Source organism: Schistocerca americana, chromosome 1 (genome assembly GCF_021461395.2).
Source record: "Schistocerca americana isolate TAMUIC-IGC-003095 chromosome 1, iqSchAmer2.1, whole genome shotgun sequence".
NCBI classification, from domain to species: Eukaryota; Metazoa; Arthropoda; class Insecta; order Orthoptera; family Acrididae; genus Schistocerca; species Schistocerca americana.
The window spans coordinates 315,483,049-315,506,320 of NC_060119.1; the positions used below are offsets into that span (position 1 = coordinate 315,483,049).

Sequence of the window (23,272 nt, forward strand, 5' to 3'; positions counted from 1 at the left end):
GGATGGGGAAAACGGTGCAGTCGAATAATGCGGAAGCGGAACGATTTACCTCACTTTGAAAAGGGCATTATCATTGGCTTTCGTCTCAGGGGTGGAAGCACTTCCGAAACGACTAAGTGTATAAAGATCTCACGTGCTGCAGTGGTTAAAGTATACCGTGGCAGAATGGAGCTAGCCAAAATCAGCGCCGCGTCGGCCCGTGGATGACAGAGGTGAACGACAGTGCGTTTGTGACAAAAGAAGCGCAACGGCTGAGTAGCTGATCGCCCAGATGAACCAACAGCTTCACCTCGACGACCGTCCGGCGAACATTGCTGAGTACGGGCCCCCGCTGCAGGCACCTGGTCCGTGAACCCATGCTGACTGCCCTTCATCGGCAACGAAAGCTAGAATTTGCACGCCAGTACCGCAACCGTAAGTCTAGGACAGGTGGCTTTTTCAGGTGAATCACATTTTACACTCCATTGGACAGATGGCCGTTGGGTTTACGGTGTGGAACATCTACAAGAAACCCAGCACAATCGTCGTAAGGACCCAGATCGGAGGGTATTCTCTGGCTGATCTCGTCATTCTGGAAGTCTAGGACAGGTGGCTTTTTCAGGCGAATCACAAAATGTTTCAAATGGCTCTGAGCACTATGGGACATGACTGCTGTGGTCATCAGTCCCCTAGAACTCAGAACTACTTAAACCTAACTAACCTAAGGACATCACACACGTTCACGCCCGAGGCAGGATTCGAACCTGCGATCGTAGCAGTCGCACGGTTCCGGAATGCGCGCCTAGAACCGCGAGACCACCGCGGCCGGCGGCGAATAACATTTTACACTCCATCGGACTGATGGCCGTTGGGTTTACTGGAAGCAACCCAGCACAATCGTCGGAAAGACCCAGATCGGAGCGTATTCCCTGCCTGATCTCGTCATTCTGGAAGGCACAATAGATCAACAGAAGTACGCTTCTACCTTTCGAGACAATATCCACCCCTACATGCAATCCGTTTTTCCTCGGCACAGTGGCATCTACCAGTAGGACAATGCAGCGTGACGCCCACCTCGCATGGCACTGGGGTGAGTTTACCTTACTGCACTGGCCACCATCTCCGCGGAGTTAAACCCAAACGAGAATCTGTGGGGCTATCTCGATCGGTCTGTTCTCGATATGGATCCTCTATCGATAAACCCAGCGCAGCTGGTGACGGCGCTGGCGTCACGATCGCTCCGCATCCCTGTCTACAACTTCCACTGACTCTCTCCTGTTCCCCTCACAGCGGCCCGCACTACAAAATATGGTTATTCACGCTATTAATAGGTGGCCCCTGACATATTACTGGACAATGTAACAAGAAGTAAACAGATACTACACGGGACGGTGGGAGGACACAGTTCAGATCTAAAATTTGATGGCCCAAATGAGTACGATGTGTAACATAGTCCTGTGCTGAATGAACTGGGCGTTGCTGTCGAGTAGAAATGCTGCTTTCGACAGCTGCTTTCTGCCTGTCGTCTTTAAGTCCTCCCGTAACTCCTTGGGGACAGTTCGGGGGTATTCTTCTGTGACTGTTTGCCACTTACAAAGATGATCTGTTTGCACCATAACCTCGCAGCAACAAAAAAATACTCAGCATCAACTTGCCAGGTAGCTATCCGCCCTTCTCGGTGACGGTAAACCATTGCTTGCCGTGTCCTCGTCCGCGTTAATTAGCCGACTATAGGAATCATCTGCATTAGCCCGACACAGCTACAACTTTTTTCGTTGATGCCTCGATTAGGTGGGCGTTTTAATGGGTGCAAGATGTTGCCAAACACTAGTGGGCAGCGTCTTTTGTCAGGTTTGAGATGTAAAAGTGTGAACTGTGGTAGGATCAAATGATTACAGTGGAGGGCTGGATATTAATTCTGACGAGGATAATTTGATTCTGATCTATTAATTAAAGACTTTTACAGAATAGATGAAGCTGTCAAGGGTGACTGGCAAGTTGCGTGCACATATTGCTTGGATTGCCGGAAGGCGTCTTCACCACCCTGCTTGCGGATGATCAGACACGGCAGAATCTCCATCGTTAATTTGCCCTTGAACACACTTCCTTGAAAGCTCAGGCTATTTAAAAAAATCTATCATTCAATCAAAACTTTTACTACGAATGCCTGCCTTAAATCTAATAGTCACTACATCGCGGAGTACTATTTAAGAACGGGCCCTAATATTACAGATTCAACGGGCGCCTCATAACTCAGCAATAAATTTAATTAAAGCTAGTTAGCCAATCTAAAGCTGAAATAATAACTTTACCAAACAAGTTTTGAAAAGAATAATTTAACTGTCAGTTATTAGACAACCTTAAAAAAATCAAAGCTGCCTTGCCATGCTAGTAACAAAGCCAAGTTGGAACCCCCGAGAAGGAAATTAAATAAGTTACTTTACAAAAAGACTGTTCAAATAAGACCTTAGGTCTGTTTAAAATACAACAAAACATCAAGATGATAACGCCAACTTCAGGTGGCAGACGAAAAAACTCGAAAGTTTTTTTATTACGGTATTCGAATGTACATACAGGGCTATTACAAATTATTGAAGCGATTTCATAAATTCACTGTAGCTCCATTCATTGACATATGGTCACGACACACTACAGATACGTAGAAAAACTCATAAAGTTTTGTTCGGCTGAAGCCGCACTTCAGGTTTCTGCCGCCAGAGCGCTCGAGAGCGCAGTGAGACAAAATGGCAACAGGAGCCGAGCAAGCGTACGTCGTGCTTGAAATGCACTCACGTCAGTCAGTCATAACAGTGCAACGACACTTCAATACGAAGTTCAACAAAGATCCACCAACTGCTAACTCCATTCGGCGGTGGTATGCGCAGTTTAAAGCTTCTGGATGCCTCTGTAAGGGGAAATCAACGGGTCGGCCTGCAGTGAGCGAAGAAACGGTTGAACGCGTGCGGGCAAGTTTCACGCGTAGCCCGCGGAAGTCGACGAATAAAGCAAACAGGGAGCTAAACGTACCACAGGATGGTGCTCCAGCGCACTTCCATCATGATGTTCGGCATCTCTTAAACAGGAGATTGGAAAACCAATGGATCGGTCGTGGTGGAGATCATGATCAGCAATTCATGTCATGGCCTCCACGCTCTCCCGACTTAACCCCATGCAATTTCTTTCTGTGGGGTTATGTGAAAGATTCAGTGTTTAAACCTCCTCTACCAAGAAACGTACCAGAACTGCGAGCTCGCATCAACGATGCTTTCGAACTCATTGATGGGAGTGTGGGAGGAACTTGATTATCGGCTTGATGTCTGCCGAATCACTAAAGGGGCACATGTCGAACATTTGTGAATGCCTAAAAAAACTTTTTGAGTTTTTGTATGTGTGTGCAAAGCATTGTGAAAATATCTCAGATAATAAAGTTATTGTAGAGCTGTGAAATCGCTTCAATCATTTGTAATAACCCTGTACATTGAAGAATTATTACCCAAAACATTACGCGCGAACTCAGAAAAGTAACGATTCTGCAAGCGTTTGAAACCAAGCGTGCACGACACGCCTCGGCGTTAGAGAACTGGTTGTCACAAGTCATACCGATGACATCACCCCTATTTATACCGGTTTGAATAAACCTGATTTGCTGGGGCGTTGTTTGGTCGGTCTTCCTCAAAATGCGTACGCTCCAAAAGTAACATCCAACCGAAGCTTGGCTATCAACATTGCTTCACATTTGGCCGTATGTCTATTCATTGTAGGTCATACTTAATAATCCACGTATCATTAATGCACGTGGCAAATGCTCTTGAAATCGTAATCGGCGATGGAACGCGCCGATTCTGTGAAGATAGAGACCCCGGCGACGATGCGCTGAGCGACGAGAAGGGCTTCGAGGTCGAAAATAAGATCTTATCAGGTCAAAGTAGCAGAAAGCGGCCAACCACTAGCCGGAGCGACAGTTATTATGGACCAGGCATCGATGGTATCTTGTAAGATTGAAGCATTGTCCATTTCTTTCTATGACAAATACTTGCCAAACTTTATACGCGTTTTTCTCAAAACCATGTATTTCGACATGGTTGTCGTCGCCCACGCTACAATTCTCATCCGATTTTAATGATTTTTGGTCTCCCTTGAAGTTAACTGAATTCTCTTCGATTCACCATAGCCGATTTTTTTATGTTGATTTTGGTTTTATTTTTTGGCCAAAAGGGAAGATCCAAAAATGGTCATAGGTTCAAATATCTATAATTTCGCCAAAAAAATTTTGCAGCTCTCTACGATGAACTACGATTACATCTGCACAGATCAGGATGATAAGTTAATTTCAGGTTTCAAATAACCACAACAGGAGTTACAGCGACAACCGTCGATCTACCTCCTTTCAGAGTTGCCTCGGGAAAATCCCAATTACCTAGTGAAGATATTAATATTTTCCAATAAATAAATATCAATAAAAACTTTAACGTATGTGATATTCGTTGAAGCGAACCCCATCTGCCTACTGTATTCCAAGACGGAGAAAGAAAATTGTGATTTTCAGCAATATTTTTGTCCGCCACCCCGTCGTTCCCCCTGAAGACTGCGTCGCACAGAATTGCTCGGTCGACATTGCGCACCGCCAGCGCAATGCGGTGACCCAGCAGATCCACAGGCTGCTTAAGGTGTGTTCACACCTGTGCACCTTGCGGTCAGTCGCCGTGCGGTTGCAGCTTGCCAAACACGCAAGTGGAGGCACGCGTGTAGGTGCATGCCTCTTGCCCAACATGTGCGTGAGTGTGATTCCATTCCCACCTGTGTTTGCAGTGAGCGCCTCTACTTGGGTGTGGGGCAAGCTACAGCCGCGCTGGGACGAGCTGTAAGGCGCACAGGTGTAAACGCACCTTCAGGATAACAGGTCGGCTTCGCCGCCTTGGCTAAATAAATCGCACAGCAGTAGGTTTTCGCGTGTGTGGCGCCCGTCCGCCGAGCACACCGCAGAATAATCAGACCAGTTATGTGGTGTGGGTTAACCACCCATCAATGCGAGCGTACCACCGTAACCAGATTATAACTTTCTTTTAAAAAGATTATTTCTTTTCGATTATGTTGAATGAAAGTCTGATCTGTGGAATGAGTACAAAACTCGAATTGTCGTGTTTCGTGTTGTAAGTACAAGTGGTGTGCTGACTCTGTGTTATTGTTAGCAAAATTTTACATGAATTGATTGGGCAATGCAACTCACAATACTAGTAAAGAAATACAATCAGTGCAAAATACATTCAGCCCCTTAGGCACTGAATCATCTGGCCCTGTTCAAAATTGATAACTTTGGTCCCTGTAAACATAAAAAATAGATTAATTTATCTTACCTCTAGATCAGCAATGGTGGGAACGCGATATATTCTGGTCTCTCATTAAAAAAATACATACAAGCCCAGCAGTGTGCAATGCTGCTCATAATACTTGAAATGCACATGAAATTCTTTTGGCTGATAAACGAGAACATTTAAGAAATTCGAACTTCTTTGAAAAAATATATCACCTGGACACGGAGGCGGTACTGATTGTGGTGAATTGCTAGCACTGAGGGTTTTTTTTTTTTTTTTGCGAAATTATATTGCAAGTTAAGTTTGTCTTTTCAAAAACATCTGTCAATTGAAGTCACATTACCCACAATTGATTCACATACAATGAGATTTAAAGAGCAAGTATTATCTAACTTTATTAATCTAACATGAATGCAAATCATCAAATTAAATATAGCTGTGTTAACAAATCTTAGAAACATTACAAAGTGAAATATCTAACTAGTCTTTTTATCGAAACGGTTCAAACGGCTCTAAGCACTATGCGACTTAACGTCTGAGGTCATCAGTCCCCTAGACTTAGAACTACTTAAGCTTAACTAACATAAGGACAGCACACACATCCATGCCCGACGCAGGACTGCCACAGTGACATTTCTTCCTATGAATCTCACGTCATTAACACTGCTGAAGATTTCACGCATAACAGATCACTTTTCCGAAAACTGTCGCTTGCAGTTGATGGATCAAGATACATCACAGGAACTTCACCGAAAACAATTTCAAACACCTCCTTTCGCGAGAGAAAGGAAAGGAACTAATGACATCAGCTAAATCGGATTTAGTGCTGAATCGGCGGGGACGAGTGAATATGTGTGCCAGATCGGGATTCGAACCTCTGATATCATGCTTACTTGGCAGTTGCCGTAAGCACTGCGCTACGCACCCGTAGTGTTCGCCGCCAGTGGGCGTTACTATCTCGGCACGGTTCCCGAGCGACCCACGCTCCCCTCCAGGGTCAACTGTCCGTAGTTCCTGTCCACGTCCTTCACGCTCGCTAGTTTTAGATTCTCGCTGGAGTTCGAACATAAATGTGCATCCGCACTAAAGAGTGTGGATTTCTTGGCCATCAACTCGAAACAATTATATTCGGACATATCCAAAAGAACAGACATCACACATGTAACTTTTTTTTTAAATTTGTTCGCCACACATACTATTAATAGACGATAAGGGCAACTTTATTTCAATATACAGTGGAAAACATTCGTGTAGTAATCTTCTACTGACATGAGTAGTTGCCGGCTGGAGTGGCCGAGGGGTTGTAGGCGCTACCGCTGGAACCGCGCGACCGCTGCGGTCGCAGGTTCGAATCCTCCTCGGGCATGGATGTTTGTGATGTCCTTAGATTAGTTAGGTTTAAGTAGTTCTAAGTTCTAGGGGACTGATGATCTCAGACGTTAAGTCGCATAGTCCTTAGAGCCATTTGAACCGTTTCGATAAAAAGACCAGTTAGATATTTCACTTTGTAATGTTTCTAAGATTTGTTAACGCAGCTATATTTAATTTCATGATTTGCATTTATGTTAGATTAATGAAGTTAAAAAATACTTTCTCTTTAAATCTCGTTGTATGTGAATCAATTGTGGGTAATGTGACTTCAATTGACAGATGTTAAGTCTCATAATGCTCAGAGCCATTTGAACCATTTTTTGAACATGAGTAGTTAAATGAAAACAACAAAAATCGGGTTTCCTATACGGGTCGTGACGCTAGCCGCTGTGCTACCGTTACGAATGAACTATTTGTGCGCTGAAGTGCACATAAAATTCCTCGAAAACTTTTACCGTCGTTTTCACAGAGACGGTGGAGTACATGCTACGAATGTCGATATTTTTTAAAATGTCGGGAGTCCGATGTTTCAATATTCAAAAAAATGTCTTTATCGGCATTCAGAATATCAAAAGTAATATCGATATAACGACATGTATACAGAATAAATAACGAAGTACTGGGGAATAAAAAAAAGGCTGCACATTGTAAATACACTGCCAGTTTTGGAGCTGTATATTTAGGTGTTGATTATTAGATGTTCTGTTCACCAACAAGCTAGCAACGTGCCTATCCCCCTTAGCGCAAGAATTCAAAGGAACACGATGCACGTTCATTCTTGGCGATAACCACTTTGTTCAAATGGTTGAAATGGCTCTAAGCATAATCGGACTTAACATCTGAGCTCATCGGTCACCTAGACGTAGAACTACTTAAACCTAACTAAGATAAGGACTTCAAACACATCCCTGCCCGAGGCAGGATTCGAACTTGCGACCGTAGCAGCAGCGCTGTTCCGGACTGAAGCGCCTAGAACCGCTCGGCGACAGCGGTCGGCTACCACTTTGTTAACAATGGTAACTGCATGTAAGTAGCCCAATAAAAGGTGTTCAATGGGTCTGTCGTACGGTTTCATCACGTATCAGACGTCTTCGGGACACTTCATGTCAAGTCCCCCGATATTTTTTTTTTCTCTCTTTCTCTTTTCTGCCAACGCCAGCGACCTAGCAGTTGCAGTATCAAAATTTCGTGGCGATGTTACACGTTCCAGCTTCTGTTGGTAGCGCAGAGCGCAGATTACGTCACCATTTCCCCCCACACGTTTCCGTCCAATGTAAAGACCAGTCTTGTCATTTAAGTTTTTGTTCATCATTTTTAGCAACTGTTTTTGAAGAATGCCGATGTGAAGAAACAACACACTGCTTGAGTTAGAGATTGTTTTTTAGCGCAACTAGTGCGTTACATTTCTTCACATAGGAAATTTTGCTACCCCATTCACTCCGCAGCCACTCCCACCCTTACCCACCAGTGCCACCTATACTTGTTTCACACAGTCAAAGAGAGGGACTGGATATGATGAAAGCTCAAAATGTAATAGGACTTTTTCATACAGGAAAGTAAAATTGTGTTCTACTACACTTTAAAAAAAACAATTTCAAGTATTTACCGAAAATTGCGAAAAAATGTGATGTAAGATAAAAATATCGGCACTCGATATAACGATTTCGATATCGATGTGTAGATACAGAGTGGAATACTTGTTACCTACATATATCAATAGCTTTTGTGGAACACATCGATATATCGATTTTGAATCAACAGCTCTAGCATCTGAGACATGTATTCGCTTATTTAGACCCTTATTCAAACTGAGTGAAGTTTCTGGGAAATCAGGTAAACTAAAAACACCACTAACAACTTCGCTGACATCGGTGTAACGATCTACAAACACATCAGCGAACAACCGGAACCATCAGCACCACTCAACGACACGCTACACTGGCCTGTTGCGTCACTGTGGCGAAGGAACTAAAAACATCAAGCAGCGGCGGCTAAGCTATAGAAACAATGAAACCATTTACCATCTACATGCTATTAAATTACGACCGCGTCCTGCGGAGTCAAACAGAATACGTACAAGGACTATGGCAAATGTCAAAAACTCGACATCCCCACCGTAGAGCCTCTGTTCACCGCTGTTATCGGAACCACTGACGACTAAGGAGAGCCTCCCAGACAACACCACATGCCTCGTAACCACTCCGGATGTCGCTAGCACCACTCGATAGCGGTCGGCGAAACAAGCAGAGGAACTACTCAGTCTGTGGTTACAGCGCGAATTCAGGAGTGCGAGAGAGGAAAACAAACAGGCACAACTGTCGAAAACTGATCTACGACTGATTTTTTTTTTGTTTTTTTTTTTGTTTTTTTTTTTTTTTTTCTTTTCTTTAGTATCGGCTGGATTCTGTTACGCCGGTCTCGTAACTCCGGAGCCCGTACTACTCTATTCTGCACAGAGAGTTGCTGCTTATCTCATGGTCATTCAGACTGGTTTGCCCATACTGGAAGTACTGTGCCACGTGATGGTGCACTCTTGCCTTTCACTAGGAGCAACTCAGCACGCAGCGTTGTGCCCCTCCAAACGCAGAAAGCGAGTTGCCGCACTGTTCTCCGCTTTTGCAACGGGTTGCAACATTTTGTTTTGTCTTTTCTAGCGAAGCGATAGGATACTGTGGAGCGGGGATTACAATGTGTACCAGAACTGCAGTCATGAATCTGCAAACAAGCAAAAATTGTTTATGTAACTATATGAAAGTTGAGTTTCTCCCGGCCTATAAAATGTGTAAATAACTGAAGGAAACGTAGCACGGTGACGTAAGATTATTCATGGAGGCGTCACCCAACTGCGTTCCCGTAAGTTATTTGAAAAAATAACTTTGGATTTTTGAGATGATTATGTTCATGTGTACTGCGTTTTCATACCCTGTACTGTAGAAGTGCACGCACTGTGCGTACTTCTCATACGTTCATTTTTTACGGAAACTTTTGTTCTCTTTGTTACAGCTGTTCATCTTCTCGTACCAGGAAGCGGAGCCAGGCGTGTACGACTGTTGGGCGACGTTCCAAGTGCCTTGGGGTGAAAGAGCCTACGTCACCTGGTACGTTTCCCACTTTATGCATTCCTAGCAGCACTCTTGTTTTCTAACCATTCAGAATGGTCCCGTCGGAAATTCGAGTACTCCCTCGGGGCCGGCCGGCGCGGCCGAGCGGTTCTAGGCGCTATAGTCTGGAACCGCGCGACCGCTACGGTCGCAGGTTCGAATCCTGCCTTGGGCATGGATGTGTGTGATGTCCTTAGGTTAGTTAGGTTTAAGTAGTTCTAAGTTCTAGGCGACTGATGACCTCAGCTGTTAAGTCCCATAGTGCTCAGAGCCATTTTTGAACCTCCCTCGGGCATGGGTGTGTGTGTTGTCCTCAGCGTAAGTTAGTTAATTTAGATTAAGTAATGTGTAAGCTTAGGGATCTATGACCTCAGCAATTTGTCCCGTAAGACCTTACTACAAATTTCCAGAATGGTTCATTTCAAAACCTGTCTTGTTGAATTCCACCGTTACAACACCAAATATCAGATCAGGGATGAGTATGCTACGGCGTCACCCTCCGATATCCTCTATAAATTATACACAAGAAATGGTCGTCCAACTAACACACTAACGTTTTGCATCAACAGTACATAGATTAAGAGTAAAGATGTGCATAGATATGTAAAAAATTGAGTTACCGTACTTGTAGAAAATACCGTTAATAAATGTCTGAATTACATGTCGAATTATTGCGTTTTATGTTATTATTGGGTTGGTGCACAACTTGGCAGCTTTTTCCCACGTGTTTAATAAACACAGTACATACAAATAACAGAGACTTTAGTCATCAATAATATATACTCCTTCAGTATTTACAACAGCCTGCCAACGCTGCGGTAACTTCCAGATTCCGCGACTCTAGAAATCACGTGGTTTTCACGCGAAGAACTCGTCGTTCCATGTTCGGAGCGCATTTTTTTCCAGAAAGCAAATTCCTTGAATGTTCGACAGAGAGCGGAAAAGGAGAAAATATGAGGGCGTAAAATCAGGTGAATAATGTGGGTGCGGAACAACTTCCCAACCCATCTCCTGCATGGTGTTTTGTCTGTCTAGTAGAATACCAGTGGGCGTTATCGTGAGGTATCATCACTTCACACTGTCTTCCTGGTCGTTGTTTATGGATTGGGTCTGCATGGTGCATTAGTCGTCGACTTTAAACATCAACAGTGATGGTTACACCTCACTGGAAGTAATTCCTACACTATACCATAGCTATTCCACCAAATGCATAGCATTATCTTTAGTGGATGCGTGCAGGTCTTCGTATGGGTGTTACTGCTTTGTTTTAGCTCAACCATTCCTTTCTTTTCCTTATGTTAGCATAAAGACACAATTTCTCGTAACTATACAGGACAGGAATCGTCGGTGTTGTTCACAAGCCAATCGACGACGAGCAGCCAGAAATGCACATACACTGTGTTATCAAAAGTATCCGGTGCATTTTGTTGCCACCTACTGCCACGTACTCCAGATCAGCGACTTCAGTAGTCATTAGATACCGTGAGAGAGCTGAATGGGGCACTCCGCGGGACTAACGGACTTCGAACATGGTCAGGTAATTGGGTGTCACTTGTGTCATACGTCTGTGCGAGAGATTTTCACACTTCTAAACATCCCTAGGTCCACTGTTTCCGATGCGGTAGTGAAGTGGAAACGTGAAGGGACACGTACAGCACAACAGCGTACATGCCAACCTCGTCTGTTGACTGACAGCGACCGTCGACAGTTGAAGAGAGTCGTAATGTGTAATAGGCATACATATATCCAGACCATCACACAGGAATTCCAAATTGCATCACGATCCACTGCAAGTACTATGACAGTTAGGCGGGAGGTGAGAAAACTTGGAGTTCATGGTCGAGCGGCTGCTCATAAGCCACACATCACGTCGGTAAATGCCATACAACACCTCGCTTGATGTAGGGAGCGTTAACATTGGGCGATAGAATAGTGGCAAAACGTTCTGTGGAGTGTTGAATCACGGTACACAATGTAGCTATCCGATGGTAGGGTGTGGGCATGGTAAATCCCCGGTGAACGTCATCTCCTAATGTGTGTAGTGCCAACAGTAAAATTCGGAGGCGGTGGTATTATGGTGTGGTCGTGTTTTTCATGGAGGGGGCTTGCACCCCTTGTTGTTCTGCGTATCACTATTCACAGCACAGGCCTACATTGATGATTTAAGCACTTTATCGCTTCTCACTGTTGAAGCGCAATTCGGGGATGGTGATTGCATCTTTCAACCAGATCGAGCACCTGTTCATAACGCACGTCCTGTGGCAGAGTGCTTACACGACAACAACATCCCTATCATGGACTGGCCTGCACAAAGTCCTGACCTGAATCCTTTAGAATACCTTTGGGATGTTTTGGAACTCCAACTTCGTGCCAGGCCTCACCGACCAACATCGATTCCTCTCCTCAGTGCAGAACTCGTGAAAAATGGGCCGCAATTCTCCAACGAACCTTATAGCACCTGATTGAACGAATGTCTGCGAGGGAGGAAGCTGTCATCAAGGATAAGAGTGAGCCAACACCGTACTGAATTCCAGCGTTATCGATGGAGGGCGCCACGAACTTGTAAGTCATTTTCAGCGAGGTGTCCGGATACTTTTGATCACATAATGTATGGTCACCGGCTGATTTTTGTGAGTTTGACGTAGAGCTGGCTGTACCCATACACCCGATGTTTTAACTTCCTCGATTGCATGCAAATGTCGCACATGGCGGAATGATCACGGTACATCATATTAGCCACTTCTCGAGTACGCTGACGTGGATCATTGTGGATGAATTCGTTTGAACGAGCTTCACCAAATCCCGAAGGTCTTCCTGAGCGTGGAGAGTCACTAACGTCAAATCGTTTCTCCTTAAAACCAGAAAAACATTCTCTTGCCCTGCTCTGGCCAGTGTCATTATACCCATACACAGATGTTTGTGGTTGCCTCCGACGCTGTCACCCCTGTGTTAAACTCAAACAGAAGAATATGTAGGAAATGTTCCCATCCCTCCACTTGGCACTGGATTTTCTAGCGTCCAAAGCTCCACTCACCATTTACAAATAACAAAATACAACATGTAAACACTGGTAGCAACAGCGAACTACAAATACACAATGACAATCGGTAAATAACCCCATAGCAACCGGAGTATCAACATGCAAAACAAAAATGCTGCGAACTTGCGCACCAACCTCATATATGCCTAACCGAACACCCTGTATGTTTCAGTGTTAAGTACTAACAAGCATTTATACATTTCTTAAATTTATTTAACTTTTATTCCTCACCAGAGCGCGTATCCAAGGATTTGATTACAATTGCTTATATTTTTTACGTATGTAAAGCTCCAAATTTCACAAATAACTTTCGGAGAATGAAGTAGCATGAAAACTGTCCCGAAAAAGGTAAGAAATCGTAAAAGTTACAAGCTACATTTAACAGAGGTTACTTTTCAGTTGCTTACGAGAGGCTAATAAGCGTGTGCATGCTGCCTGACCGTAACATTGCAGCAAAATAAATGCGCCTGTACACAGGCTGACCTACCTGGTGTCAACAACATACATTTCACAAACGGCTCGTGAGTCTATAGGTAGATCCAGCAAACTACAGGAAGTTGAGGGAAGCAAAACAGAAAGGAAAAGTCTCTGTTCAAATGGTTCTGAGACTATGTGACTTAGGACATCAGTCCCCTAGAACTTAGAACTTCTTGAACCTAACTAAACTAAGGACATCACACACATTCACGCCCGAGGCAGGATTCGAACCCGCGACCGTAGCAGTCGCGCGGTTCCGGACTGAAGCGCCTAGAACCGATCGGCCACCGCGGCCTGTGAAAGACACTGTGGTAAAGAAATAAAGAATGTAAAAACCGATCCTCGAACTTAAGCGAGAAACTGCATTCTCTTCATTTAAAGGCTGGCGTAGCTGTAGTTTGTAGGCCAGCGTTTAGAGTCGTAGTGCTCAGTTGTATACTGGTAACTGTTAGCGCACTTTTCGATTCTGTATTGTGTAAATTAGAACTGTATCGAAGTTGTGCTGTTGCAGTTCTTGAATGAATAGCAAGACATTTCTCAAAATTCCGCACAAAATTCTATAATTTTCTGAATTGCAATTTCTTGTACGGTATGCTAAAACAACGTAATATTCACTAATATTAACAAAATTTTAGATGACATTAAAATATTTTATTTGTTTTATGGTAATTAAATAATTTAATATTACTACATTGGAAGTATTAAAACATCTTACATAGTTACAGATAAGTTATATTTGGGAGACTGGAGCAAAGAGGAAACAGAGACAGTAACAGAATATGTCTTCCCCCGTCCACCGGCTCCCCAGCGCCTGTTCATCACACAGTGTTGCTATCAGTTATGCAGCACATACTATACACAAACATTTTAATAGCTATGTGAGTAAATCCGCAAGCCAATTACACGCATACACACACAAAAAAAGAAATGCGTACTACTGACCAATAACAATGAGTCGTCCATAGTGTCGGCGCTACTAGAGCTCACAGTACTTCGTTTTGAATCTAGGTCTTGTCTAGTCGTGGAAAAGAGATGTACTAACATATCGATCACTTAATATTATTAATATGTGAATACACGATAACGACCAGATACCGGAGGGTTGGCGATAACACTGCAAAATGAGCTCAGGTACACACGTCCGGGACAGACACGCTAACTAGAATTTCTATGTGGAAAGTTTTACTTTCGACTGTGGGTGCACAATCTACTGCGTTTATCTACGAATAGTGATGTAGCGTTGAATGATAAATGGACTAATAAAATAACGTTCATGATCCTAAATCTTAGGGTTTCTAAGTTAGAAACTTCCTTAGCTATGACATTACGGAACAGACGTAGAGCAATAGGAGTAGTAGTAGTAGTAGTAGTAGTAGTTGCTGTTGTTGTTGTTGTTGCGGCCTTCAGTCTGGAAACTACTTTTATGCAGCTCTCGATGCTACTCTATCCTCTGCATAGCTACAGCAAGCTATGCCCGTGTGAACCTGAATACCGTATTCAAGCTTTCGTCTCCGTCTACAATTTTTACCTCTTAACTTATTTCCTTTACCAAACCGACAATTTCTCATTGCCTCTGGATGTCACCTAAGTTCCGATTCCTTCATTTAAGTAAGTTGTGCCATAAATTTCTTCTTTCCCCAGTTCGATTCTGTATCCCTTCGTTTGTTGTACGACCGAACCATCTAATCTTCAGCACGCTTACGTAGTACCACTTTTCAAAAATTTCTACGGCTTGCCTATCGTCCACGTTTTGGTACCATACAGGGCTACACTCCAGAGAAACACCTTCAGTACAGACTTCCAGACGCATAAACTTATATTAGATATTAACAAATCCCTCTTTTTCAAAAATGCTTTTCTTGGTATTGGCAGTCTACACTTTATATCCTCTCTGCTTCGGCCATCATCAGTTATTTAGCTGCCTCAGCTGATTCTCTCATCATCGCCTGATTTAATGCGACTACGTTCCATTGCGCTTGCTTTACTTTTGCTGATGTCCACCTTGCAAGTTGTTTTCAAAACATGACCCATTCCATTCAACTGCTCTTCGAAATCCTTTGCAGCGTCTGACAGAAATACAAGGCCATCGGCAGACCGTAAGATTTTTATTTGACCTCCATGAACTTTAATTCCCTTTCCAAGAATCACCTTGGATTTCTTCGCGTCTTGTTCTATGTACAAACTGAAAAACTTCGGCGATAGGCTATACCCGTGTCTCACTTCATTTTCAACTACGACTTCCCTTTTATGTCTTCCGACTCTGGTATTTGCACAAGCTGCAGATAACCTTTTAATTCCTATATTTTATCGTTGCTACCTTCAAAATGTCAAAGGCTGTTGTCCAGTCCACGTCACCGAAAATTATCTCTAAATGTAAAACTGTTACAAATTCTATTCTGCCTTGGTTCAGTCTGCCTTTTAGGATAAGTCGTTGGGTCAGTATTGCCTCAGTATATTCTCACATTTCTCCAGAATCTAAATTGATCTTCTCCGAGGTCGGCTTCTACAAGTTTTTTCAGTCTTCTTTAAATGATTCAGTCGTACACTACTGGCCATTAAAATTGCTACACCAAGAAGAAATGCAGATGATAAACGGATATTCATTGGACAAATATATTATACTAGAAGTGACATGTGATTACATTTTCACGCAATTTGGGTGCATAGATCCTGAGAAATCAGTACCCAGAACAACCACCTCTGGCCGTAATAACGCCCTTGATACGCCTGGGCATTGAGTCAAACAGAGCTTGGATGGCGTGTACCAGGTACAGCCGCCCATGCAGCTTCAACACAGTTCATCAACAGTAGTGACTAGCGTATTATGACGAGCCAGTTGCTCGGTCACCATTGACCAGACGTTTTCAATTGGTGAGAGATCTGGAGACTGTGCTGGCCAGGGCAGCAGTCGAACATTTTCTGTATCCAGAAAGGCCCGTACAGGACCTGCAACATGTGGTCGTCCATTATCTTGCTGAAATGTAGGGTTTCGCAGGGATCGAATGAAGGGTAGAGCCACGGGTCATAACACATCTGAAATGTAATGTCCACTGTTCAAAGTGCCGTCAATGCGAACAAGAGGTGACCGAGACGTGTAACCAATGGCACCCCACGCCATCACGCCGGGTGATACGCCAGTATGGCGATGACGAATACACGCTTCCAATGTGCGTTCACCGCGATGTCGCCAAACACGGATGCGACATCATGATGCTGTAACAGAACCTCGATTCATCCGAAAAAATGACGTTTTGCCATTCGTGCAGCCAAGTTCGTCATTGAGTACACCATCGCAGGAGCTCCTGTCTGTGATGCAACGTCAAGGGTAACCACAGCCATGGTCTCCGAGCTGATAGTCCATTCTGCTGCAAACGTCGTCGAACTGTTCGTGCAGATGGTTGTTGTCTTGCAAACGACCCCATCTGTTGACTCAGAGATTGACATGTGGCTGCACGATCCATTACAGCCATGCGGATAAGATGCCTGTCATCTCGACTGCTAGTGATACGAGGCCGTTGGGGTCCAGCACCGCGTTTCGTATTACCCTCCTGAACCCATCGATTCCATATTCTGCTAACAGTCATTGGATCTCGACCAACGCGAGCAGCAATGTCGCGATACGATAAACCGCAATCGCGATAGGCTACAATCCGACCTTTATCAAAGTCGCAAACATAATGGTACGCATTTCTCCTCCTTCCACGAGGCATCACAACAACGTTTTGGCCGGCCGGTGTGGCCTAGCGGTTCTAGGCGCTACAGTCTGTAACTGCGCGACCGGTACGGCCGCAGGTTCGAATCCTGCCTCGGGCATGGATGTGTGTGGTGTCCTTAGGCTAGTTAGGTTTAAGTAGTTCTAAGTTCTAGGGGACTGATGACCTCAGAAGTTAAGTCCCATAATGCTCAGAGCCATTTGAACCATTTTGAACAACAACGTTTCACCAGGCAACTCCAGTCAACTGCTGTTTGTGGATGAGAAATTGGTTGGAAACTTTCCTCATGTCAGCACGTTGTAGGTGTCGCCACCGACACCAACCTTGTGTGAATGCTCTGAAAAGCTAATCATTTGCATATCAGAGCATCTTCTTCCTGTCGGTTAAATTTCTCGTCTGTAGCACGTCATCTTCGTGGTGCAGCAATTTTAATGGCCAGTAGTGTATCTTACAGCATGACTAATTAAATTGATGGTTGGATAGTATTCACACTTGTCAGCAACGCCTTCTTCGTAAATAGAATTATTATGTTCTTCTAGAAGTTTGCGGGTATATAGCTCTGTCTCACATGTGCTGCACATCAGGTGAAACAATTTGTCATGGCCGATTCTCCAAAAGATTTCAATGATTTTGCGGGGACGTCGTCTATTTAAAGGGCCTTGTTTCTACTTACGTCTTTCAGTGCTCTGTTGAACTCTTCTCGCAGTAACACACGAGGCGGTACCCAAAAAACTCGTAATTATTTTTTAAAAGCTATATACTAAATTGTACACAAAAACAACATTATGCTCTTTAAAATAGTCTCTACTGCCACTAATATTTTGTCCCACTGCTGCTTCCACAGTTCGAAACATTTTTTTGTAGTCTTTAGAAATGGATGACAGCTACTCCTTCGTTTTTTCCTTGATCTCTTCACTGTCGTCAAATCGGTGTCCTTTCATGCCCTTCTCGTGAGTAGAAATAAGAAAAAGTCACACGGAACCAGGTCAGGAGTGTAAGGTGCGTGGGCCAGCGGAACCATGCCGGTTTTAGCGAAAAACTGTCTCAGAGAGGTGGCTGTGTGTGCAGGTGCATTGTCGTGGTGGAAGAACCAGTCTCCCGTCTGCCACAAATCGGGTCTTTTTTGACGAACACTGTGCGCAATCTTCCAACAACTTTCAAATAAAAGATTTGATTGACGGTATGATCTGGGAGAAGAAACTCTCAATGAACTAAGCCCTTGACATCAAAAAAGCAAATAAGCATTGTTTTGATGATTGATTTGACTTGACGACATTTTTTTGAACAGCGTGACGATGGCGGCTTCCATTGGCTTCACTGTTGATTTGTTTCTGGGTCGTAGCCACAGCACCATGTCTCATCACCAGTAATGACCTTTGACAGAAAATCTGGATAAGTTTCAAGCCGTTGTTTCAAAGCACGACATGTTTCAATTCGACGTTCCTTTTGACTGCCAGTCAGAACCGGAGGAACAAACTTGACAGCAACCCTTTTCATTCCAAAATCTTCCTTTAAAATTCGCTGAACCGAACTCCGAGGTAACCCACTAACCTCTGACAGTTGATCAGTTGACTGTCGACGGTCTGTGGGCACAAGCTCTTGAATTTTTTCAATATTTTCTTCGAATCGGGCAGCTGTTGGACGTACAGAACGAGGTTTGTCATCAGTCGACATGTCGCCATTATTAAATCTAGCAAACCACCCGTAAACTTGAGTTTTTCCCATAGCATCATCTTGGTAAGCTATTTTCAACGTTAAAATAGTTTCAGCAGCGTTTTTACCTAGCAGAAAACAAAATTTCAGAGCTGCACGTTGTTTATGTAAACTTGCCTTGAGCTATCCAAGCACGACTCACGCCCCGTCCTCACAGCTTTACTCCTCCCAGTACCTCGTCTCCTACCTTCCAAACTGGCAGTAGTAAAGCTGTGAGGAGGCTCAGTTGGTAGAGCACTTGCCCGCGAAAGGCAAAGGTCCCGAGTTCGAGTCTCGGTCCGGCACACAGTTTTAGTCTGCCAGGTAGTTTCATATCAGCGCACACTCCGCTGCAGAGTGAAAATCTCATTCTGGGAAGGTATTGTTTATTTAAACAAAATAAAAACACTCTCCTTTCACAAAATACGTAAGTAACACATTAACAGTGCCACATCGTCTTTAAGGCGATAAAAAAGTTTTAAAAAATACTTATTTTTATCAATTTCACCATTTCACCCATGTATATGGGTGAAATGGCGAATGCCCTTTGGGTGAAATGGTGAACTTATTTCCCCTGCTTTTTGCCACATACGTCACACATAGATTCATATTTTGAACAGTCTTCATGCAGCCAACGTTGGCAGCTAATACTTTTAATCCAATCCACATCCTTTGTAGTGCAACTGTACAGTTCAGCCGGCCGGAGTGGCCGAGCGGTTCTAGACGCTACAGTCTGGAACCGCGCGACCGCTACGGTCGCAGGTTCGAATTCTGCCTCGGGCATGGATGTGTGTGATGTCCTTAGGTTAGTTAGGTTTAAGTAGTTCTAAGTTCTAGATGACTGATGACCTTAGAAGTTGAGTCCCATAGTGGTCAGAGCCATTTGAACCTCTGTTTTTTTTTTTTTTTTTTTTTTTTTTTTTTTTTTTTTTTTTTTTTTGTACAATTCACCGCACCCTACGCAACAACACTCTTCATCATCAGCGTCGTCATCATCGTCTTGCAATTGGATATCCAGAGTCGAGTCGGAATCGGTGTCAGTGGTAGACGCTTTTCGTTTCTTAGGCTGATTTTTTTTTATAATTCCTTTGGTAGTCTCTTTCGTTACGGTTTTTCCTTTGGTTACGGTTTTTCCTTTGGTTACGATTTTTCCTTTGGTTACGATTTTTCCTTTGGTTACGATTTTTCCTTTGGTTACGATTTTTCCTTTGGTTACGATTTTTCCTTTGGTTACGGTTTCTCCTTTGGTTTCGGTTTCTCCTTTGGTCCTCTTTTTAGCATTTGCTCTACTCTTCACTGACTCATTTTGTCGTTTTCTGTTTCGCAGGTTGTCCATGTTTTCTGGAGAAGTCAAAGCCTCAGCTAAGGCTCTGGACTTCTTCCTTGCAGATGCAACTTTATCTAGGATAGGTATCGGCGAAATATGGTCCAAGAATTTGCCAGGGGTTATTTGAGATTCTTCTGTTGCCACTGTCGAGGTCATATCTGTTGTTTCTGATGAAGACTGCATGTTTTCCTGTGGATTTTCCACCGGTTACGAACAGTCCAGTGGTGGTGAAGCTTGTATGTGTTCAAGTCCCTGATCGTTATCTACGTCTGCAGTTGCTTCTTCCGAGGAATTAGGTATCTCTTGCCAGTGCGAACAACTTGGTCGAGGTGAAGTAGGTTTGTTTTCATGTCGTTCGTTGTTTTCCTGATGTTGATCTGAAGCTGATGTTCAAAACGCGTATTCGGGGATGACATCAGGATTAAACGGGATGACCCCTGTGCTTCTGAACCCCGATATTGCATTCTCTGTCGTAGCTCCTTGTACCCATGCCTTTGTAAGCAGTCCTCCGAACACTAGTCTGGAAATTCTTCTATTTGGATTCATTTTAATGTACGAATTTGCAATCATTGTAATAATAGGATTTCAGAGCTTTAAAAAATGCTCTGTCTAGCGGCTGCAGATAGTGTGTGGTGTGGCTGGTTAGACAGAGCAAAATTCTGGTTTTTTTTCTGCAAACTCTAATGTACCCACGCTGCTGCAATGAGAGCTATGTCCATCCAAAATAAGCACGACTGTTCCCTCAGGCTTCCTCGCTGCAAAATGGTTCCTTAGCCACAGAAGAAAAATATCAGTTGTTCCTTATGCCGACTTTTGTGACATGAAAATCGTGGAACCCGGCGGCATACCGTCCTTGTACTCGGCCTTTTCATTTTTTCCCTTCAAAACATAAGCTGGGGGTAAAAACATGCCCTCTCCATTGCAGCAAGCGATTATAGATATTGTTTCACCCTTTTCACCGGATGTTATCGCTGGAACGCTCTTAGACCCCTTTGCTGCCAACACTAACCTGGTCTATTATTCAGCTGCCTGCTGGGGTGGCCGAGCTGTTCTAGGCGCCACAGTCTGGAACCGCGCGACCGCTACGCTCGCAGGTTCGAATCCTGCCTCGGGCATCGATGTGTGTGATGTCTTTAGGTTAGTAGGGTTTAAGTAGTTCTAAGTTCTATGGGACTGATGACCTCAGAAGCTAAGTCCCATAGTGCTCAGAGCCATTTCAACCATTTTTTTTTTTTATTATTCAGCTGAAGTCCGGACTCATCTACGTAGAACATATTTCCCGGCTTATCAATGAGGTTATGCTATACCAAGGTGTTCTGCAGCAATGAAAAATGGTCTGAAACGTTTTTCGTACTTAAACCCCTTGACCGTGCATGTGAAACTACTTCCGATTTGCGGATTGAGAGTTCGGATTTCTTTTTAGGAATAAATGTAGCCAGTCCATTCCAGCAACTTCCTTTTCTCGGTTAAATTTGTGATGTTGGTTATATTTCTCAGCTAGTTTATATGCCATGGTACGTACTTCTGTCCTTGTCGGTGCAAATCCGAAGTTTTGTAATTTTATGATATGTTTTACCAACTTTTTCTCACATTCTTGTGTTAGTACAGGCGGCCCACCCAAAGGTTTTTTCGTAAAGCACCCGTTTGCTAATCGTCTCTTCAGCGTTGACCATGAAACGTGAAACTCCTTTGAGGCTTTATTCAGGCTCATTCCATTTGGCACCGCTTTTACGGCATCGTTAAGTTGCTCCTCTGTCCAATCAGCACGGTTGGAACCTTTTTGTCTTTTGTAAAATATAGGCATCTTTGCCTGGAACAATGGCGGTAGTTAGAACATTTACTTTTTTAATCACTGAAAAACCAAACTGTACTCGCAAAAAATATATAAAAACTAATTTTTAAATTAACGATTGTATTAAGACGTCGGATAAAACAGAATATAACTCTCGCATGGGATAGGAAACGCTAGCATTTCATGACTTGTCAAAAACCCTGGTTGGGATGTACCGAAATAAAAGCTTTACACTTTACACATAAGGAAAGTCCTTCACCGTATCCCCCCGGCCCGAGTTCACCATTTCTCTCATTTGCTGTGGGGTGGGGAAACGGTGAATAGCACGGCAGGAAGTTCCAAACACTATACGCAACCATTTCTATGTCATGTAGTACATAAGCAGTATAAGAAGGCAGAATATATCAAAAAATGTCCCACGGACTGCGCTACTTGAAGTAACATCTACAAATGCAAGCAGCATATAAAAATTATTTAGCATCGAAAACAGTTTTGTACGAAGTACTTACTGTTTTTAAAACGGAGCTGGTTTTCAACACGTGCACACTGCACAGATGATCAGAGACTGTTGGCATGCAGACATACAGAGACATCTGTTTGACCAGTAAAGAATTAAAGCAATTCACCATTTCACCCGATTCACCATATCACCCTGACTTACCCTACTGTCTTGCCCCCTTGAGAGTGTGGTAGAGATGCGTCGAAGATAATTCACATAGTTTGACCCAGCGTTGGGGTCAGATTATTGATTGGACTTCTGGGAGCATCTCACATCCGTTCACGATAACATTAATTTCACCGCGAAGTGCGACAGCACTGACTGTTTATTATTTTTGAGTACACATCTTTTATTGCACGAGGATGAGACTGTAGCGAATTGCAGGCTTTTGGTCCACAGAATACTGATTCTCAGGGCCCTTGTATCCGTGATGTCAGTCTTCTTCACGAAATAATACACGTACAAGCGGTGATCACGAGAAACGGATATTGATAACATCAGATTTAGAAAGTTTCTCAAGATTTCAAGGGACATGTCGCACCGGAATATCATCAACCAAATGGATTCTGTATTGACTTTGATTGGTTATATCCAATTTATTAGTAAGAACATCGGGAAACTGTTTTGAAACCTTCCTTAACTGTCTATTCTGACCACTATTAATGTGACTAAGTTCAAATTCCGACTGCATTGTTTTTACGGAATTGATATTTTTAATGAGATGACAAGAACAAAGTGCTAATTTCTCAGATGGACAAAAGTTGCTGCACAATTACAAAAAGATGAGAGGTATGTCAAAATCTATGGTTTGCTTTCCCTTATTGAAAATACGTAATTTTTTTTCTAAAATGGCCTGAATCACAGTGAAAGAGTAAGTGAAAGTGTCGTTCCATTTACATATCAATAACGCAGCTCTTCTGGCGATTGTGAAAGAACTAATTGATAAAATTCTGTGCTATCGTGATAAAT

The 23,272-nt window shown here is 43.4% G+C and overlaps 1 protein-coding gene across 1 annotated transcript in view; it reads left to right on the forward strand.

The window, feature by feature from the left end:
- LOC124546153 (vasopressin V2 receptor-like) overlaps window positions 1–23,272 on the forward strand; it is a 219,386-nt gene that overhangs the window by 161,883 nt on the left and 34,231 nt on the right. Inside the window, exon 6 of the mRNA XM_047125019.1 lies at window positions 9,666–9,760. Within this exon, the coding sequence (XP_046980975.1) occupies window positions 9,666–9,760 (95 nt within the window). The remainder of the gene's footprint in view (window positions 1–9,665; window positions 9,761–23,272) is intronic.